The following is a 16,601-nucleotide window of genomic DNA, read 5'->3' on the forward strand; positions in this document are numbered from 1 at the left end:
AGGGCATTCTCTTGTCATTTCCTATCTGAGGCAGAGAAGGGTTATTGAAAAGTTTTAGATCAACCATGCACATGCTCTAAGTGGGCCTCAAGGGCACTCAGGCAGAAGCTGCATTACCCGGGAATGCGTTAGGAGTTGGAGAGCCAGGACATAAAATATGAAGTGCTGAAACACTGCAGTGTGTGAGATACAAGCAAAGCGCCAGTATATGTCCGCCCCTCAGTCACAGATCCTAACAGAAAGGGAACAGGAGCCGAGGAAGCAGTGGATAGGTGAAAGAAAAAATGTACCTCCTTGCGAAAATACAAATAAAATGTTTTGGGAAGAAGCACTCATAGATTGTAAAGAAAGCCAATTAATGGACTGTTGCCCGGATTAGAATGCATTATGCATTTGTTCTTTAAGCGTGTTTCCCCTAAGCTTTTATCGAGAAATTGCTTGTTTGGGAGGTATTCACTAAATGTTATGGGGGTTATTAAATCTTGCCTTTTTGAAGATTATAGTTTACATAAGCAAGATTTTTGGTGTGGAAGCAATTCAACAGATAGAAAATCAGCACCAACAAAAGAGATAAAAAAAGAAGGAAGAAAGGAAGGAAGCAGGGGAAAAAAGGAAAGGAGGGAAGGAAAAACAGGAAGGATGAGAAAAGGAAACTCGGAGGCCTTGCACACAAACAGCAGTGTTACATTTTCCCCTGGATTGCTAGCTTCTCTATCTTCTCTTCCCTGTCTTAACTTCAGTGAAACTTTTTTTTCTTGTTAGTTTCCAGCCCCTGTGCTTGTTCAATTGACCCTCAAGACAGGGTGCTCCACACTCTGAGATGAGTACAATTTGTTGTGTATTCTTCTAAAAGTCTATTGGGGAGTTTTAATCAAGCAATTTTCACGGGAATTTACATGTATAAAAGTAAGAATACCTCATTTTAAATAATTGTATAGTAAACTAACCACTGACCTAAAAGAGAGAGAGGGCAGAAAGAAAAGCAGATTTAAAAGTGATGGACTGGGAAACACAGCAGAGAGCGGTCTTTTCAGTGCTGCTTTGAAAAGACAAGAAGCTGAAAACAACTGGAGGTCATCTGAAAAGAGATTGGGGATGATTATCCTATTTAATTATGCAAATGGTGAATGCGGAAACTTTTTTAGAAACGTATTTTAGATTTGGAAAGGGATTTTAGACATCTTCTAATGCAACCTTCTTGTCTTATGGCTGAAGATTCTGAGGTCCAAGAGAAGTTCTGTATCATGGCAGAGTTTCATATATTTGTTAGCAATCATATTTGTTATTATTATTATTAATGATTATTTAGTGGCAGAGCTGAGATGAGAAATCAGGTTGCCTGACTCCCACTGCACTCACTGTTCTTTTTTCAGCCTCACCTTTCAATTCCATTTCAAATGAATTAACCCACGTATTACGGCACATTTCAAAAAAGAATTCTCACGTGTCTGTTCTAATATAGTATATTAAAATGTGGTATAAAACACATGCAAATATTGTTTCCTCTAGGACAGGGGTCCTCAAATTTGAGAATGCACAAGGATTACCAGGAGAGGTTGTTGGAGCGCAAACATTCCTGGGTCTTAATCCCGGAGAGTCTAAGCAGCTCTAAGCTGGTGCTGATGCTGCTAGTCCACATTTTATTAGCACTTTTACTTACAAGCGTTGCTCTAGGAAACAGTGGTTATAGTAAACCCACTCTTGGTAAGTTGAGTGAGAACAGGTAATAATTTGCAATGAATAAACAGCATGAAAATAATTACCACTATTAGAGTGGGTTGATTTTAGCTCCAGTTATCATTCATATTTATAACATGCTAGTTCCTTTCCATGCAAAGTAGCCCTTTACAAATTCTCTGTTTACAGGCTTCTCCTAAACTCTTCTTGCTTGAAGCTGGCAACTACCCATCTCTTCAGTGCTACCTCCTTTGTGAAGATTCCTTGTGTCCTCCAGGTTGCCTTGGGCGTTCTTTTTCCTGTTTTCTCTTTGCACCCTACCTCTCTCCACTGTAGTCCTTGTCACACTGGGCTGGAATTGTTACTTTGTATGCTTAATTCCCCCCAAAGGCTTTAAACTCCTTGAGGCACTGTTCTTTATTTATGCTTTCACAGTGCCTCACTGACATCATGCACTTAAACATTTGTTGATTGAACACTTATAAAAATGAGGATAACTAGAGAGAAAAAAATGTAAAATATATATAGTAGAAATAATTCTCTGTGAAATTTATGGTTTCTAATTTTATCTATCCATTTTATCCTTGGTAGGCCTATAAATAAACTGAAAACTGTCTGTCAAAAAACAATAAACATGTGCTAAGTGTAATTTCATGATACAAAGTCTTCAATGCAAGTGTTCAGAAATTACCCTACAAAAGTTTAGCACCATTGATAATATATTTGTTTATTCTGAGCCATTTTCTTTAGTTTTTTTTAATTGTTCAAATTTTTATTTTAATGCATGGTACGAGAAATGAACTTTTAAATTAACTGAATTGTATGGAAAATGACACAATGAGACCCACGTTAAAAGAGAAGGTCAGCTAAATGTCCAAACTTAAGGATATAGTGGGCAGAGATAAACATAGATTCCACAGTCTTCTTTAAGAGGTGGCATTGTTATTTGTCAAGTAACACTGCTGTTCTCTGGACAAGTGCAGAGCAAAGTTGTGTTTGAAGGACTTCAACGTCTTTAGTTTTAGTTCCTAGAATATTACAGTGGGAAGGAAACTTTGATAGAACCTGAGGGAGGTTCCTTCTAACCACATCTACCCTTGTAGGAGGTTGATCACTGAGTTTCTCTGATGACATTCCCGGCAGGAGCTAAGTACCTCACAGCGTCTTCATTTCATTTTTTAAAATTCTAATTTTTGGAATTTTAGTCTTCTTTTTAAAAACCACACTCATGTATCTTAGGTCTGTTTTTCTGGACATGCATGGAATAAATATAATTCTTTCTTTTTATATCAGTCTTTCAGATTTCTACAGATAGTTGCCGTCTTCTACCTAGCATGCTTTCTTTTGTAAAAAAGGAATAGAAAAAAAAGGAGACTACTTTTTTTTTAATTTAGAAAAGAAATACTTACCAAGTATATGTATTAATTCAAATGCAAATATATATTTACCAATGGTGCTGCATTTAGTGTCACTCAGAAAGAATAGATGGGAATGCACAAATCAAATTTGAAATGAAAGTACAAACAAGAATGAATGATACACACTCATTAAAGGGATTTACTAACTGACTTCTGCTTTTTATCGTGTTTCGACTTCCAATTTTACAAGCTTCTTAAATCATTGGTAATATCTTTGTTTCCATATGTTTTACTCAAGAACAATATTTATGTGAACGTTAGAAGTATGATCAGAAGACAATGTAAAATGGCACTATGCCATCAAACGTGAGAATCTGTCCCTAATTTCATAGTAGTACTCCCACTCAATTCAAAGCATACCTCATAAACCTCTCTTCCACTCGAAGTCTCCATGTCTGACAAAAAATGGAATAGTTGAGTTTATGCAGCTGTTCCTGGGCTAATTATCTGCAATCATTTCTGATTACTTAATAGGCCATGGTAGGATGTGTGTTTGCTGCTATGTTGAGTTTACACATTAGGCTTTAATGTGCTGATATGGTTAATTGTTGTACTCACTGCTGCCTGCTAATAGACCATTCCTGAAAATGAGACCATATCTCAACGGAATTTGCTTGTTTATTTTAAATAAGTAATAACTACAAACTCAGATCCTAGATCCAGTGTTTATCATTTTAAGAAGGCACTTTTTAATGCTGTATCATTTCTAATGCATTTAAATTATTCAGGTTTGAAAAAATGAGTTATTAAACTAATGAGTCAATAACCAACTCAAGTACATAGATTTAACATTTTTCCTGCTCTATTCCGTTTCCTAAATTGTTTTCTGGTATTGACAGCAAAATAAATTCTTTAAAATGATGCCAAATAAGCTGAATGTGATGACATAATAATGAGAAAAATAAATGCATATTACAAACAGACAAGTATTTATTAATATGTAAACCAAGATGCTCATGCTAGCGACTGGGAGTGACACAGATATGTTAATATGGAAGGTAGATATGGAATTGTTGTAATGAGACTTTGAATTTGTTTTGTAGTTTTGCATTTTATGATAGCATTTAGTACAAAATGCTAGTATGTAGTTTTAAAAATTTAGAAGACTGTTCTTTTGTTGAGTACATATATTTGTGTTTCTGATTACCAAAAACAGATGCCAAGTGCCCACATAAATATATATACTTTAGGTGTTCCTCTTCATCCTTCCCTTTCTGTTCGCAGTCACAGGATCTTTTTTTTTTTTTCTGTCTTCACTTTCTTCTTCATCACTTCTTTTTTCTTTTCTTTCTTTCTTTTTTTTTTTTTTTTTTTTTTTTTGAGACAGGGTCTCACTCTGTTGCCCAGGCTGGAGGGCAGTGGCATGATCATGGCTCACTGCAGCCTCGACCTCCCTGGCTCAAGCCATCCTCCCACCTCAGCCTCCCACATAGCTGGGACTACAGGTGCTCGCCACCACACCAGGCTAATTTTTGTATTTTTAGTAGAGATGGAGTTTCACCATGTTGGCCAGGCTGATCTCAAACTCCTGACCTCAAGTGATCTGCCCACCTTGGCCTCCCAGCATGCTGGGATTACAGGCATGAGCCACCGCACCCAGCTCTTCATCTCTTTTTAACTTCCTTTTTCCTCCCTCATTACTCTCTTATTAGAGAAGCCAATACGATTCAAATAATAAATAGAAAGTAGAACAATAGGTTTCTTCCATTCTCTGCTGTTCCCCAGGTCCTCCTTTGAGAACAGGTTTTACCCTTTCTCGAATGTGACTCTGGAACTACTTGGATCCATCACTGTGAATGAAACCATGTGACCCTACAATCTGCTCCTCTAGAAACACTATATATTCAGTGTTTCCATGCACTTGAGTCACAATCTCTGCTGCAAAGAAGTAGAGAGAGAAAGAGGTTAATTTTGGTAATAACACTCATTGTTCTGATACATGACTTCTATCTAGAATATAATATATGCCTGTGTTGATCTGAGGCTTTGGATCTCAAAATTTGTCATGTATGAAGGACTTTTATGAGTTCTTACATGTTTTCTATTTCTAAATTTTTGATGTATCATTGGAACCATAATACTCACCCCAGTATCTCTTCCAAATACTTTCTTTTTGAACTTCTGGACTCTGTTCCCTAAACAAAAAAAGCTTTTGCACTGTTCTTTTCTCCTCCTAAGGAGACCCTTAGTCTCCTTGCTGTAGGGTGTAGTTCAAGTCCTTCTTTAAGGTTATTGTCAATGTTATTTCCTCTCTGAAACATTCCATGAGAATAGTTGTGACACATAACAGTAGCAGGGCTATTCATGATAAACATAATAAAATTAACTCAAGAGCTTTAACTGCCAGTGCTAAACCTTCACGTGGATATTTTATTTTATCCTCACAAGAGCCCTGTAAGAACTGAACTGTTGCTGTCACCATCTCACAGATGAGGTATCTAAGACTTAGCACACAGTAGCCAAAACTTAGTAAAACACTGAGATCAAGGTTTTAAGGTCAAGGTCATGGTCAGGGCTGCTGCAGATCTTGGGACCAGCAGTCTGACTCCAGGATTCAATTGTATTCAGAATCTGAGTGACTAACCACCATGCATACCATCTCCCACACCACTGGCAGGATTGATCATTGTTTTCATTTGTTTGAGTTCCTCTGCATCATTAGTTTAGCGTGTATCCCAGCGTACATTGGCGTACTTATCTGCCCGTGGGCTCCTTAAGGAGAGAGTGGTTTGTTTGTTTTTATATTCTCAGAACACAGAACTAGCCCATCCCAGGATCCATCCGTAGCCATGAAATGGGAACTGATTCTTCTTTTTACACATTTATCTCCCCGTTTTCCTTCACATACCCTATGATCTAGCCAAACAGGAATATTTCTATTGCTGACACCTTCTTGTGCTGCTGCTCTTAGAGACCTTTGTATATGCTGTGCCCACTGCCTAGAATGCCCTTCTACGTATGCAAATCCTCATCAAGGTGACATGTCAACTCTTTCCTCTTTCCTGAAGCTCTTCTAGCTCCTGAATCAGATGTGAAATTTCCCTCTCTGCAACCTTTAGCACTTTGCTTAAAGTGCTTATTTTACTTATCATTTCTACCTCATCTCTGTATCTACAAGATCTCTTTAAAAATAACTGTCCCTGAATGTTTCACATAGTAGGTGCTCAACAGAGATTAATTGAATTAAACATTTATTTAAATCAGTTGGCTTTGTTTTCTAAAAAATGAAGAGGTTCAAAGTCATGGGCGTTGTAAGATATAATTATATTTACTCATCTCTATATGTCCCTAAATACAGTGTAAATGTAAGGCAGCATTACTTTATTGTGTTCTTTCCCTTGTACTGAACGCACGTCCTTTGATTTGATTAATTTTGGCCTGTCTATCTGTAAGCAAAGTTCTAGAAAATACCCCAATAAAAGGGACTTTCATTTACATTACTGGAAAGATTTAACAGCTTTTAGATACTGAGGAATTTCTTTCTCTTTTATAATAAACCAGTAACACTCTTTTCAATGACATTTCACTGCCTTCATGTTTGAATAGTGGTAACAAGGTTAAAAATGTTCAATAGACTGACGTTACATTAAACCTCCATCTACAAAGTTTAACAAATATTTACCAAATTTCTACTGTGTGCAAGGTACAATACTTGGTAAGATTCTATGAAGAATAAGGAAGAGTCATATATAATTTCTTAAGGAAGTGAACATTAAGAAACGCAGAGAGGACAAATACAACACAAGGCAGACCATACTATACTCCAGAAAAGATGGCAGTGCTGTAAAGACATCCACAAAAAGAAGTAGTTTCATCTTTTGGGAAATCCATTAGAACACTTGCTTTTTCATTTCCTCGCCCAGTTTGCTAATACTGATGATCTATAATATGCAATGATAAGTACCTTTAGAAAAGTACACGAAAACAATGGATTTTTAAAAATAAAATAACGGAACTAAAATGTATAATTTGAATTTAAAATGAACTTATGGGAATTTTAACATCATAAATTTAACATAAATGTTAGAAAAGAAAAATGACCATAATCTCATCATACCACAATTATTTTCATTTGTGTATTTTTTCCCTTTATTTTTCCTACATAGGTGATTCTTAGATATTTGTACATATTAAAGACATGCAATTCTGGGAACAGCTACTTTTCCTTAATAAATGAAAAGGAGAATAGCTTATTCAGGGTGTGGGCATTAGTGTGTCACAAAGTTCATTCAAACCATGGCTTGTGTGACAGACACACTTCCTACTTAACCTACAGCAGGCCAAGTCTCCTTAACTGAAAAATTAGAAATAGCAACACCACCACAACAACAGCAACAAAGTCTATTACACAGAGTGGTCAAGAGAATTAACTGAAGTAATCTGTGGCAAATATTCAGCACAGTGGTTGCTGCAAAGTAAGGTTCAATAAACAGTGACTCTCGAAATCACTGTCTTCCTCATATTGTATCTGACTCTCACTTTTTTCTCCCATCATTGAACTATTTTATATTCTTGTGATACTGGTTTGAAATACCAGGAAATGGGCAGATAAACTCCAAAGAGGTGAATACCAGCAGCCCACACAGCATCTCCCAAGTTAAGCACAAGGACCAACAGATGTGGGCTCTGAAATCTGACAACCCTGTCCAGGTTCTGCTGCTGTGGGAGTCCATGTAGTTGATATGGGACAATAGCAACTGCTTCTCTCCACCGAGTGGTACAAGGAAACACAGGCACAGAGACAACTGCTCTCCCCAACTCCAGAAACAGCAGGCAACCTAGGGGATCAGCTGTGTCCACAGATAGCACCAGTGGGACTGATAAGGAGCCACAGCAACACCAGAAGAAAGGAGATCAGAACTGCATTGCAAGGGCTCTGTAAACGACACTGTCATTGAAACCAAAGCCTACAATGCAGGCCAGAACCTACACACTAAACCTAAACAGGCTGATGGCATGCTAAAGTAGAAGATTAAAATAGGATCTAAGCTCTCCTAACATAACTGAAACATCCAGGATATGATGGAAAAAAAAATCACCTGTCAGGCCAAAAACCAGGAAAACAGCAATCTGAATGAGACTAGATACTCAACTGAGGACAACACTGAGATTTGTCAGATTCGGAGATTATCTCACAAGAATTTTAAAGCAGATAACAAAAAAAACCTTCAAGAATCAATTATACATGCTCCTGAAACCAAAGGGGAAGAAACTAGAACGTCTTAGCAAAAAACCCCCTGAAATTATATTTTTAAAAAACCAAGTGGAAGTAATAGAAATGGAAAATACAGTAACTGAAATAAAACCTTGCTGAATGATCTCAATAGTAGAGATGACAGAGAAAAGATTCAGTGACCTTGAAGACAAATCAATAAAATTTACTCAATTGGAACAAAAGAGAGAGAAAAATAGACTGGAAAAAATGAAGAGAGCCTCAGGGATCTGGGCTATGTTCCTTGGGGATCTCAATAACAATCTAATAATCTAACGTTTGTGTCACTGGAGTCTCAGAAGAATAGGAAGAGTACGGGATTGAAAAAGTATTGGGGGCTGGGCGTGGTGGCTCATGCCTGTGATCCCAGCACTTTGGGAGGCCGAGGAGGGCAGATCACCTGAGGTCAGGAGTTCAAGACCAGCCTGGCCAACATGGTGACACCTCGTCTCTACTAAAAGTACAAAAATTAGCTGGGTGTGGTGGCGGATGCTTGTAATCCCAGCTACTTAGGAGGCTGAGGCAGGAGAATCGGTTGAACGCGGGAGGCGGAGGTTGCAGTGAGCTGAGATTGCGCCACTGCACTACAGCCTGAGCGACAAGAGTGAGACGCCATCTCAAAAAAAAAAAAAAAAAAAAAAGTATTGGAAGAGATAATGGTTGAAAACTCCCAAAATTTGGTAATAGATATTTAAAATACATAATTAACTTTGTACAATTAGAGTCAATATGGTAACACTTCACATAAAATGTAGAAAACTCATATAATAGGTCCTTCAATCTCTCCGTCCTTTATGATATAGTTGTCACATATATCTACCTGTATTGTAAATTTCACAAGCCCATTTCTTGCTTTAAAAGTCCCGTATGTTTTAAAGAAACTAAGAGGAAAAAATATTTTATATTCCTTTAGGTATTTGCGATTTCATATTTTCTATATTGCCTCTTGAATAAATATTTGGATTTCTACCTGGTATTATTTCCCTTTAGAATTCACTTCAATGAACATAGTTATAAGAGCTACTTTAAAATCTTTGCTTACTGTCCAACATCTGGGTCATCTTAGAGTGGGTCTCTGTTGATTGTCTTTCCTCTAAAACTGGGTCGCATCATTCTGGTTGTTCATATGTTTGTAGTTTTAGACTGTATCCTGAATAGTATAGGTATTATACGGTGAAGACTCTGGATTTGGCATGCAGTAAGTTCTCATTTCACATCATTGATAGGTTCATGGAAACAATGACTTTAAGCAAAATAATGTAAAACAGAACTAATTCTCCAAAAGGCTAATTGATATAAACCAGAGTTAAGTTCCTACAGCATATTTCTGGTCAGAGAAACATCATCAAACTTCTAAATAGACTTCTAATGTTAAACACCAAAATAAATGTGAGCTGTAAATATATTGAAGAAAGATTGCTATAAACAAGATATTTACTCAAATTTTGGTGAATGAATTCATTCACCCTCCATACTGCAGTCACAGTAATTTTTTTTCTTTTTCTTAGCTACCCGAATTTTGGAGTGACTGACGATTGTAGTAGTGGTGATGAGTTAACTCACAGAATAAATGTCTGCAAATGTTTCGTACTGTGTTGTTGTGCATTTGTATGATTATTGTATACTTGGCAGATTTTTAGTTTTCTGTAATTCATATTCATTCATTTTCCAACCCACTTAATCCAGTTCTGGGTTGCAGGTGGTGGGAACCTATCCTAGCAGCTCAGGGCACCAGGTGGGAACTCTCCCTGGCCAGGATGCCCTCCCATGACAGGGCAACTCACACTAACACACACTCACACTGGAACCATGAACACACACGTGCCAATTCACCTAAAGCACACATCTTTGGGATGTGGGAGGAACCCAGTGTCCAGAGGAAAACTCATGCAGACATGCGGAGAGCATGTCAACTCCACACAGATAGTGGCCGTGGCTGAAAGTGATATTTTTCTCATAGTTACAACAAAATGATGTCGAATGAAGGGTTATTCAAGGACCTGCTGTCGGCTTCTAAAGAGTGTTGATGTATTTATCTCAGCAGCAGATTAATTTGGTTAGATTCAAACTACAAAATCTCTTTCTTGCAATGGCAGATCATATCTCGGCTCAGCCTTTTTTTTTTTTTTTTTTTTTTTTTGAGACGGAGTCTCACTCTGTCGCCAGGCTGGAGTGCAATGACGAGATCTCAGCTCACTGCAACCTCCGCCTCCCAGGTTCAAGCGATTCTCCTGCCTTAGCCTCCAGAGTAGCTGGGACTATAGGCATGCACCACCACGCCCAGCTAATTTTTGTATTTTTAGTAGAGATGGGGTTTCACCATGTTGGCCAGGATAGTCTCGATCTCTTGACCTTGTGATCCGCCCGCCTCGGGCTCCCAAAGTGCTGGGATTATAGGTGTAAGCCACTGTGCCTGGCTGGCTCAGCTTTTATCTTTAGCTTGCTGTGTTCAGTTTGTTCCATGCATATATGGTTCAGTGGTCAATGACATCAGTAGAGCTTCACAGAATGTGGGGCTCCCCTCTCCATGTCCTTTCTGAGATTTCCCCCTTACTTCCCAGTGGCTGTGGCTGCCATAATTGCCTGCTGATTCTGCAGATGAGAAATACTTAGGTTTTATACTGAAGTTTTGGCTGGCCTACTTGATTCTGTTTTTGTTCTGCCCTCAGGACAAAAGCTGTAAAAAATGGGAGGCCGGGCGCGGTGGCTCACGCCTGTAATCCCAGCACTTTGGGAGGCCGAGACGGGCGGATCACGAGGTCAGCAGATCGAGACCATCCTGGCTAACACGGTGAAACCCCGTCTCTACTAAAAAATACAAAAAACTAGCCGGGCGAGGTGGCGGGCGCCTATAGTCCCAGCTACTCGGGAGGCTGAGGCAGGAGAATGGCGCGAACCCAGGAGGCGGAGCTTGCAGTGAGCTGAGATCCGGCCACTGCACTCCAGCCTGGGTGACAGAGCGAGACTCCGTCTCAAAAAAAAAAAAAAAAAAAAAAAAAAGGGAAATCACCTCCAGTCAATTCTTTCTTCTAAATTTCACAGCCTTCAAGAATCCGCCTGCTTTAGTTCACTCTCCAGCGGTGCTTTTGATTTGGTCCAGGATCTAGAGTTATCTGTGGGAAGGTTGGGTTCAGCCGGAGCTCACCAGGACACAAGGAGGCAGAAACCCCCACTGCAATTTTTTATGAGAAATTTCGTTATAATAGAAGTTTGAAAGAATGCTGTCATTTAAACACTCATTCTTTCCAAACAAGAGCTTGTTTTTGCTTGTTTGAACTAGAATGCATCTGGTTCTTTGGGCCTCAGATGAAAGTTTCTTCAGGCCAGGCGTGGTGGCTCACACCTGTAATCCCACAGCACTTTGGAAGGCCAAGGTGGGAGGATCTCTTGAGCCCAGAAGAAACCAGCCTGGGCGGTAGGACAAATCCCATCTCTACAGAAAATACAAAAATTAGCCTGGCATGCTGGCACACACCTGTATTCCCAGCTACTTGGAAGGCTGAGGCTAGGGGGTCACTTGAGTCCGACAGGTTGAGGCTGCAGTGAGCCGAGATCATGCTACTGCACTCCAGCCTGGGGGACAGAGTGAGACCCTGTCTCAAAAAAAAAGTTTCCTCATATAGATCCTGAACATTTCTTATTAGGATAGGGATGTAAGTTTATTGTATAACCTATTGTTTCATTTACCTACATTTCTGTGTAATTAATATGCACATTTTTGGAGACCAGACTTTATGGAAGTCCTTTTTGCAGTAGACCTTTTTTCCTGTTTATTAGCTTGCAGTTTCCTTCTTAATGTATTCCCTACGTACTTCACATCAGGGCAGCTAAGACTGTCAGCTGTCCAGTCCAGCTCCTGGTCTGTAGAGTCACTGCCCTGTTGAGCAATTTGGGTGAAGATCATTCATCCTAGGCTGGTCCTGTCTTTTCAGTGTAGAGTCAAAACAAAATACTTATAAAACTATAAAATATGTTTTGTTCTTGCCAATAATTTCATATGCTATTAACTTCTATCGCTCTGAATGAAAAAATTAGTGATAGAATGGGAAAGTAGTTCAAGCCACCTTCATGCTGTCCTTTAAAAAAAAAAAAAAAAAAAAAAAAAAAGATTCAACCAGCTCTGAAAGGACTTTTTTTTTTTTTTTTTTGAGACTGAGTCTGGCTCTGTCGCCCAGGCTGGAGTGCAGTGGCCGGATCTCAGCTCACTGCAAGCTCCGCCTCCCGGGTTTACGCCATTCTCCTGCCTCAGCCTCCTGAGTAGCTGGGACCACAGGCGCCCGCCACCTCACCCGGCTAGTTTTTTGTATTTTTTTAGTAGAGACGGGGTTTCACCGTGTTAGCCAGGATGGTCTCGATCTCCTGACCTTGTGATCTGCCCGTCTCAGCCTCCCAAAGTGCTGGGATTACAGGCTTGAGCCACCGCGCCCGGCTTGAAAGGACGTTTTTGTACAAGCATGCAGAAACACCTTAAGAGTGACTTTTTATTGAGAGGGAACAATCATTGTGATCTGTGCTAAAATGTAAATAAAAGCAGGGGGGAGAAGGCATTAGAAAAATACAAATCAACCTCTCTTTTAAACACCTACACCCAAACTTCTTTTCTTAGATGTTACTTTTACAGTCTGCGTCCCCATCACTTTACATGAGAACACAAATTTGAAGTCATACAAGGTTTGGCATAGCCCTAGCATCTAACAGCAACTTAATGTTGGTTGCACAGAATTTTAAAAATAGACTTGTTCACAAAGAAGATCTTATTTCTTAAATTTTATTTAATAAAACAAGAAATATCTTTAATCATATATTATAAATAGTGGTTGTACATGAGAAATATATTTACTACAGACAGAATATCTTATTTTATTGTGTTGCATAATCCTTTCCTAAAAAAAAAACAAACTCTGCTTCTCCACAGTTACAAGAGACTAAGAGCATACTAAAAACACTTTATTGTCATCACTAAATGCATTAAATACACATCCTAAATGGAATACGCTCTGTATCTGATGAAACACATAGAACGTTCATCAAGGCAAAAAGAAAACACATAGCCAATGACGGAAAGATGGCACCAAAGATGGAAAGGAAAAAAAAAGAACAGTTCTCAAATATTGCAGTAACTTTTCAGTGTATCATAGATATTCTACAACTTTTCTATGAAACAGAAGAGGACCAAACATTACACACAGTTTGAAGAGATTAAATGCCAGAGAATCTACAGATATTAGCATCCAGGAATAATTTTCATTCCTGGCCCATTTTCTGCCCACTGGAAAAAATTGCATTGTTTTTCCTTCCCAAGAGGACACACAAAAAAATTCTTTCCATTGTTAGGTCCAATCTTCAATACTGTTTTCATGATGGAACGTTTGCCATGGTTGCAGAATGGGAAGGACAAATCTGCCCACTGCAGGGAAAAAAGGTAAATTTTACAAGTTTATATAAAAGTTATCATGATGTACAGGCTAACCCTAGGCACATGCGATTAGTGCCGTATAGTCTTCACTGCTGTTATCATTAATTCGACATTGTAAAATAGACTAGTCATTAGTCGTTGCCTTTAAAAAAGGCAACTAAAAGAAGCATGTCTAACTAAAAGAAGCATATCCTAAAAGAAGCATGTCTCTTACAAATTTGTTTGAATCACGCAGAAAATGGCCGTAATTCTGAGCTTCCCTTTGTCTAAAGGTATATTTACAGAAGTTTCTTCACTTTATTAAGAATAATTGAAAACTATCAAAATCTTGCTATAATCACCAATATCCCTGCCAAAGGTCTGTTTCAGTTAAAACTGTAAGATCAGGCGAGGTGTGGTGGCTCACGCCTTTAATCCCAGCACTTTGGGAGGCTGAGGTGGGAGAATAGCTTGAGCACAAGAGTTTGAAACCAGCCTGGGCAACATAGTGAGAACCCTGTCTCTAAAAAAAAAAATCAACCAACCAACCAAACAACAACAAGAAGAAACCCTGTAAGATCAAAGATTTGTCATGATTTTAATATTAAACTTCCTTAGGAAAAGCATCGAATAAAGACTTACCCAGACTAAATTAGACAGATTCTATTATATTATTCTTACTAATTTTGACCTCAAGAGAGATATGAAAAAGGCTATTATATTTTTAGCAATACTACGAATATTGCTAATAATATTTTCCCATTACATCTATAAAAGCTTCTTGAGGAGGAAATCTGTGAATTTTGTAGGGTAGAGTCACATTGTGTTCAGAGACTGAGGTCTAAGATCACTGTCCAATTTTCCCTGGGAAATTCCTTAAGGAGGTATCACATTGAAGACAGACATTTGATTTTTCAAAAAGTCCAACCAGAAAATCTTTGCTCCAGCACTGAAACATATCAATATTTTCTTTTTTTCAGTTCTATTTCAGATGAAGAGTAACTAGAAAAAAATATGTATCTCTGACCATTAGAATCACACTCAGCCTGATGAGATGCTCACACTGAGGAATACTGGAATTGAGACTGACTAAATGGACCTGAGGTTCTTATCTCCTATCTTAGGTTCATCTTTAGGGACATATCCACAGACTGGGAAGGCATGAGGAATCGCCTGTAGCTAAATTGCTATTCTGCCATCACTTTTTTGGGTCAAGGGTGGTTAAGTAGGATTTGATAAGGTTACTGCAAATCCCAGGCATGTAAGTTGTTTTTCTTATAAACCTTTATCCAATGCATAAAGCAAAGGTTTTGATGTAGCACTGAAGTCAGGAAGAACAAATTCTCACCCTGGATTGTTAGCCACATATGTACTACTAGTATTTGCTAATCACTCAGCGTCTTTCTAACTTTACAAGCTAAGGGCAACACTTCTAGACTTGTGACTATAAATATGATATACTCTAACAATATAATAGCTATTATTTTATTAAATTTCTTTTGGCTGAACATCTGAATTTTAAGCTACTCAACATTCAAGCTTTAGACCGAATGCCAATATGGTTATTTCAAATTTAAAGGTAAAAGGTAAAACTAGGAAAGTATTGCTATTTGTTATACATGAATAACCAAAGCATTTCATTACATTTTAGTGCGCTAGATAAATCTTACACATACTTCAAAAAATCCACATTGTGCTTCTCTAGGTAGAGGACAGGCATAGAACTGCCTGCCCTTGTTTTCGCCATCCTTCCTCACAACTCGGAGAACGCAGAGGCGGCTGTGTTTACTGCAGCGAGGGCCGTCAGGATTTAAGGTACGAGGGCCATCTGTCACATTAATTTGAAGTTCACTGTAATGACAGGTTACAAAGTAAGCACCGCATAGGAGTGCTAAAGGACCATTCACACCACTTTGCCCCCACATGTCAGAATTTCACTTGTACAAAGAGATTTTATCAAAAACTGGACCACGTTAGCATTAGGTCATTATGCAAATGCTGTCTTTATTCTTTGTTTTCCCAGGTAATTCTAATTTATTTCCAAAGTTACCTATGTACCTAAAACACGTAATTTAAATTTCTAAAGAACAAAAGCAGCTGGATTGTGCATCCAGTAAATCAAATTTTATTTTTCATTTCTGATATTCTGTTCTTTTCTTACTCAGTATTACACGGTAGCCACTTTTATTTCCTCTGAACTATTCTCCAGTCCAGGTTCTCCATTCCCACTGGTCCCAAAGTGGCTAGTCACAATATTCTCTAATTATTTTCTCATCGGTAGCAAACTCTCATCAATGGCTCTGACAAGGCCATAGAAATCACTCTCTCTGCTGTCTACTTTAAAGACAATTTTCTATGCTTTTCTCTGATCAAGGCTACTCTAATAGTCGCAATCATATTCTTGCAAGAAACAGGCTGCCTGGCAGAGAGCAAAAATGTGAATTTGGTAAAGCTAGCAGGGAAGCTTTATTCTCCCCCACAATTAGGATCAAGAGGATTTGGAGGTTGTCCTCATACCCAGTGTACACAGGCCAGAAGCTGGCCTTGTACTGTAGCTGTATAAACAGAATTTTCTTTTTGAAAAGAAGCTTATTTACATTTTCTATGTTGTACATATTTTAATGAGGCCTTTATGAGAATTAGTTTTTTAATAAACTGGTTGAAGAGAAAGTGTTCACATTCATTAAAACCAGAAGTCCCCCTCTTAATATTCCTATTTTTAAAAACTTTTTAATGATAAAACAGTTAATCCGTTCTCATCTTTTTGGTAAATATCTAAAGAACAAAAATATCATTCTTAAATAATTGTTGAAAATACTTAAAAATCAAAGGTGATTTATCTTTTTCCTTGCTTCCTAAACTGCATTTATACACTTGTTTCTATGGTGTCTGAATACAT

General features: G+C 38.2%; 1 protein-coding gene across 1 annotated transcript in view; it reads right to left on the reverse strand.

The window, feature by feature from the left end:
* Nucleotides 1-13,046: 13,046 nt before the first annotated feature.
* The window catches only part of NEIL3 (nei like DNA glycosylase 3), a 53,575-nt gene continuing 50,020 nt past the window's right edge, over nucleotides 13,047-16,601 (reverse strand). The window contains exons 9-10 of the mRNA XM_050790004.1: nucleotides 15,379-15,553; nucleotides 13,047-13,714 (exon numbers count right to left, since the gene is read on the reverse strand). Of these exons, the coding sequence (XP_050645961.1) occupies nucleotides 13,532-13,714; nucleotides 15,379-15,553 (358 nt within the window). The 3' untranslated portion in view covers nucleotides 13,047-13,531. The remainder of the gene's footprint in view (nucleotides 13,715-15,378; nucleotides 15,554-16,601) is intronic.

The sequence above is a fragment of the Macaca thibetana genome, chromosome 5, assembly GCF_024542745.1.
Source record: "Macaca thibetana thibetana isolate TM-01 chromosome 5, ASM2454274v1, whole genome shotgun sequence".
NCBI lineage: Eukaryota > Metazoa > Chordata > Mammalia > Primates > Cercopithecidae > Macaca > Macaca thibetana.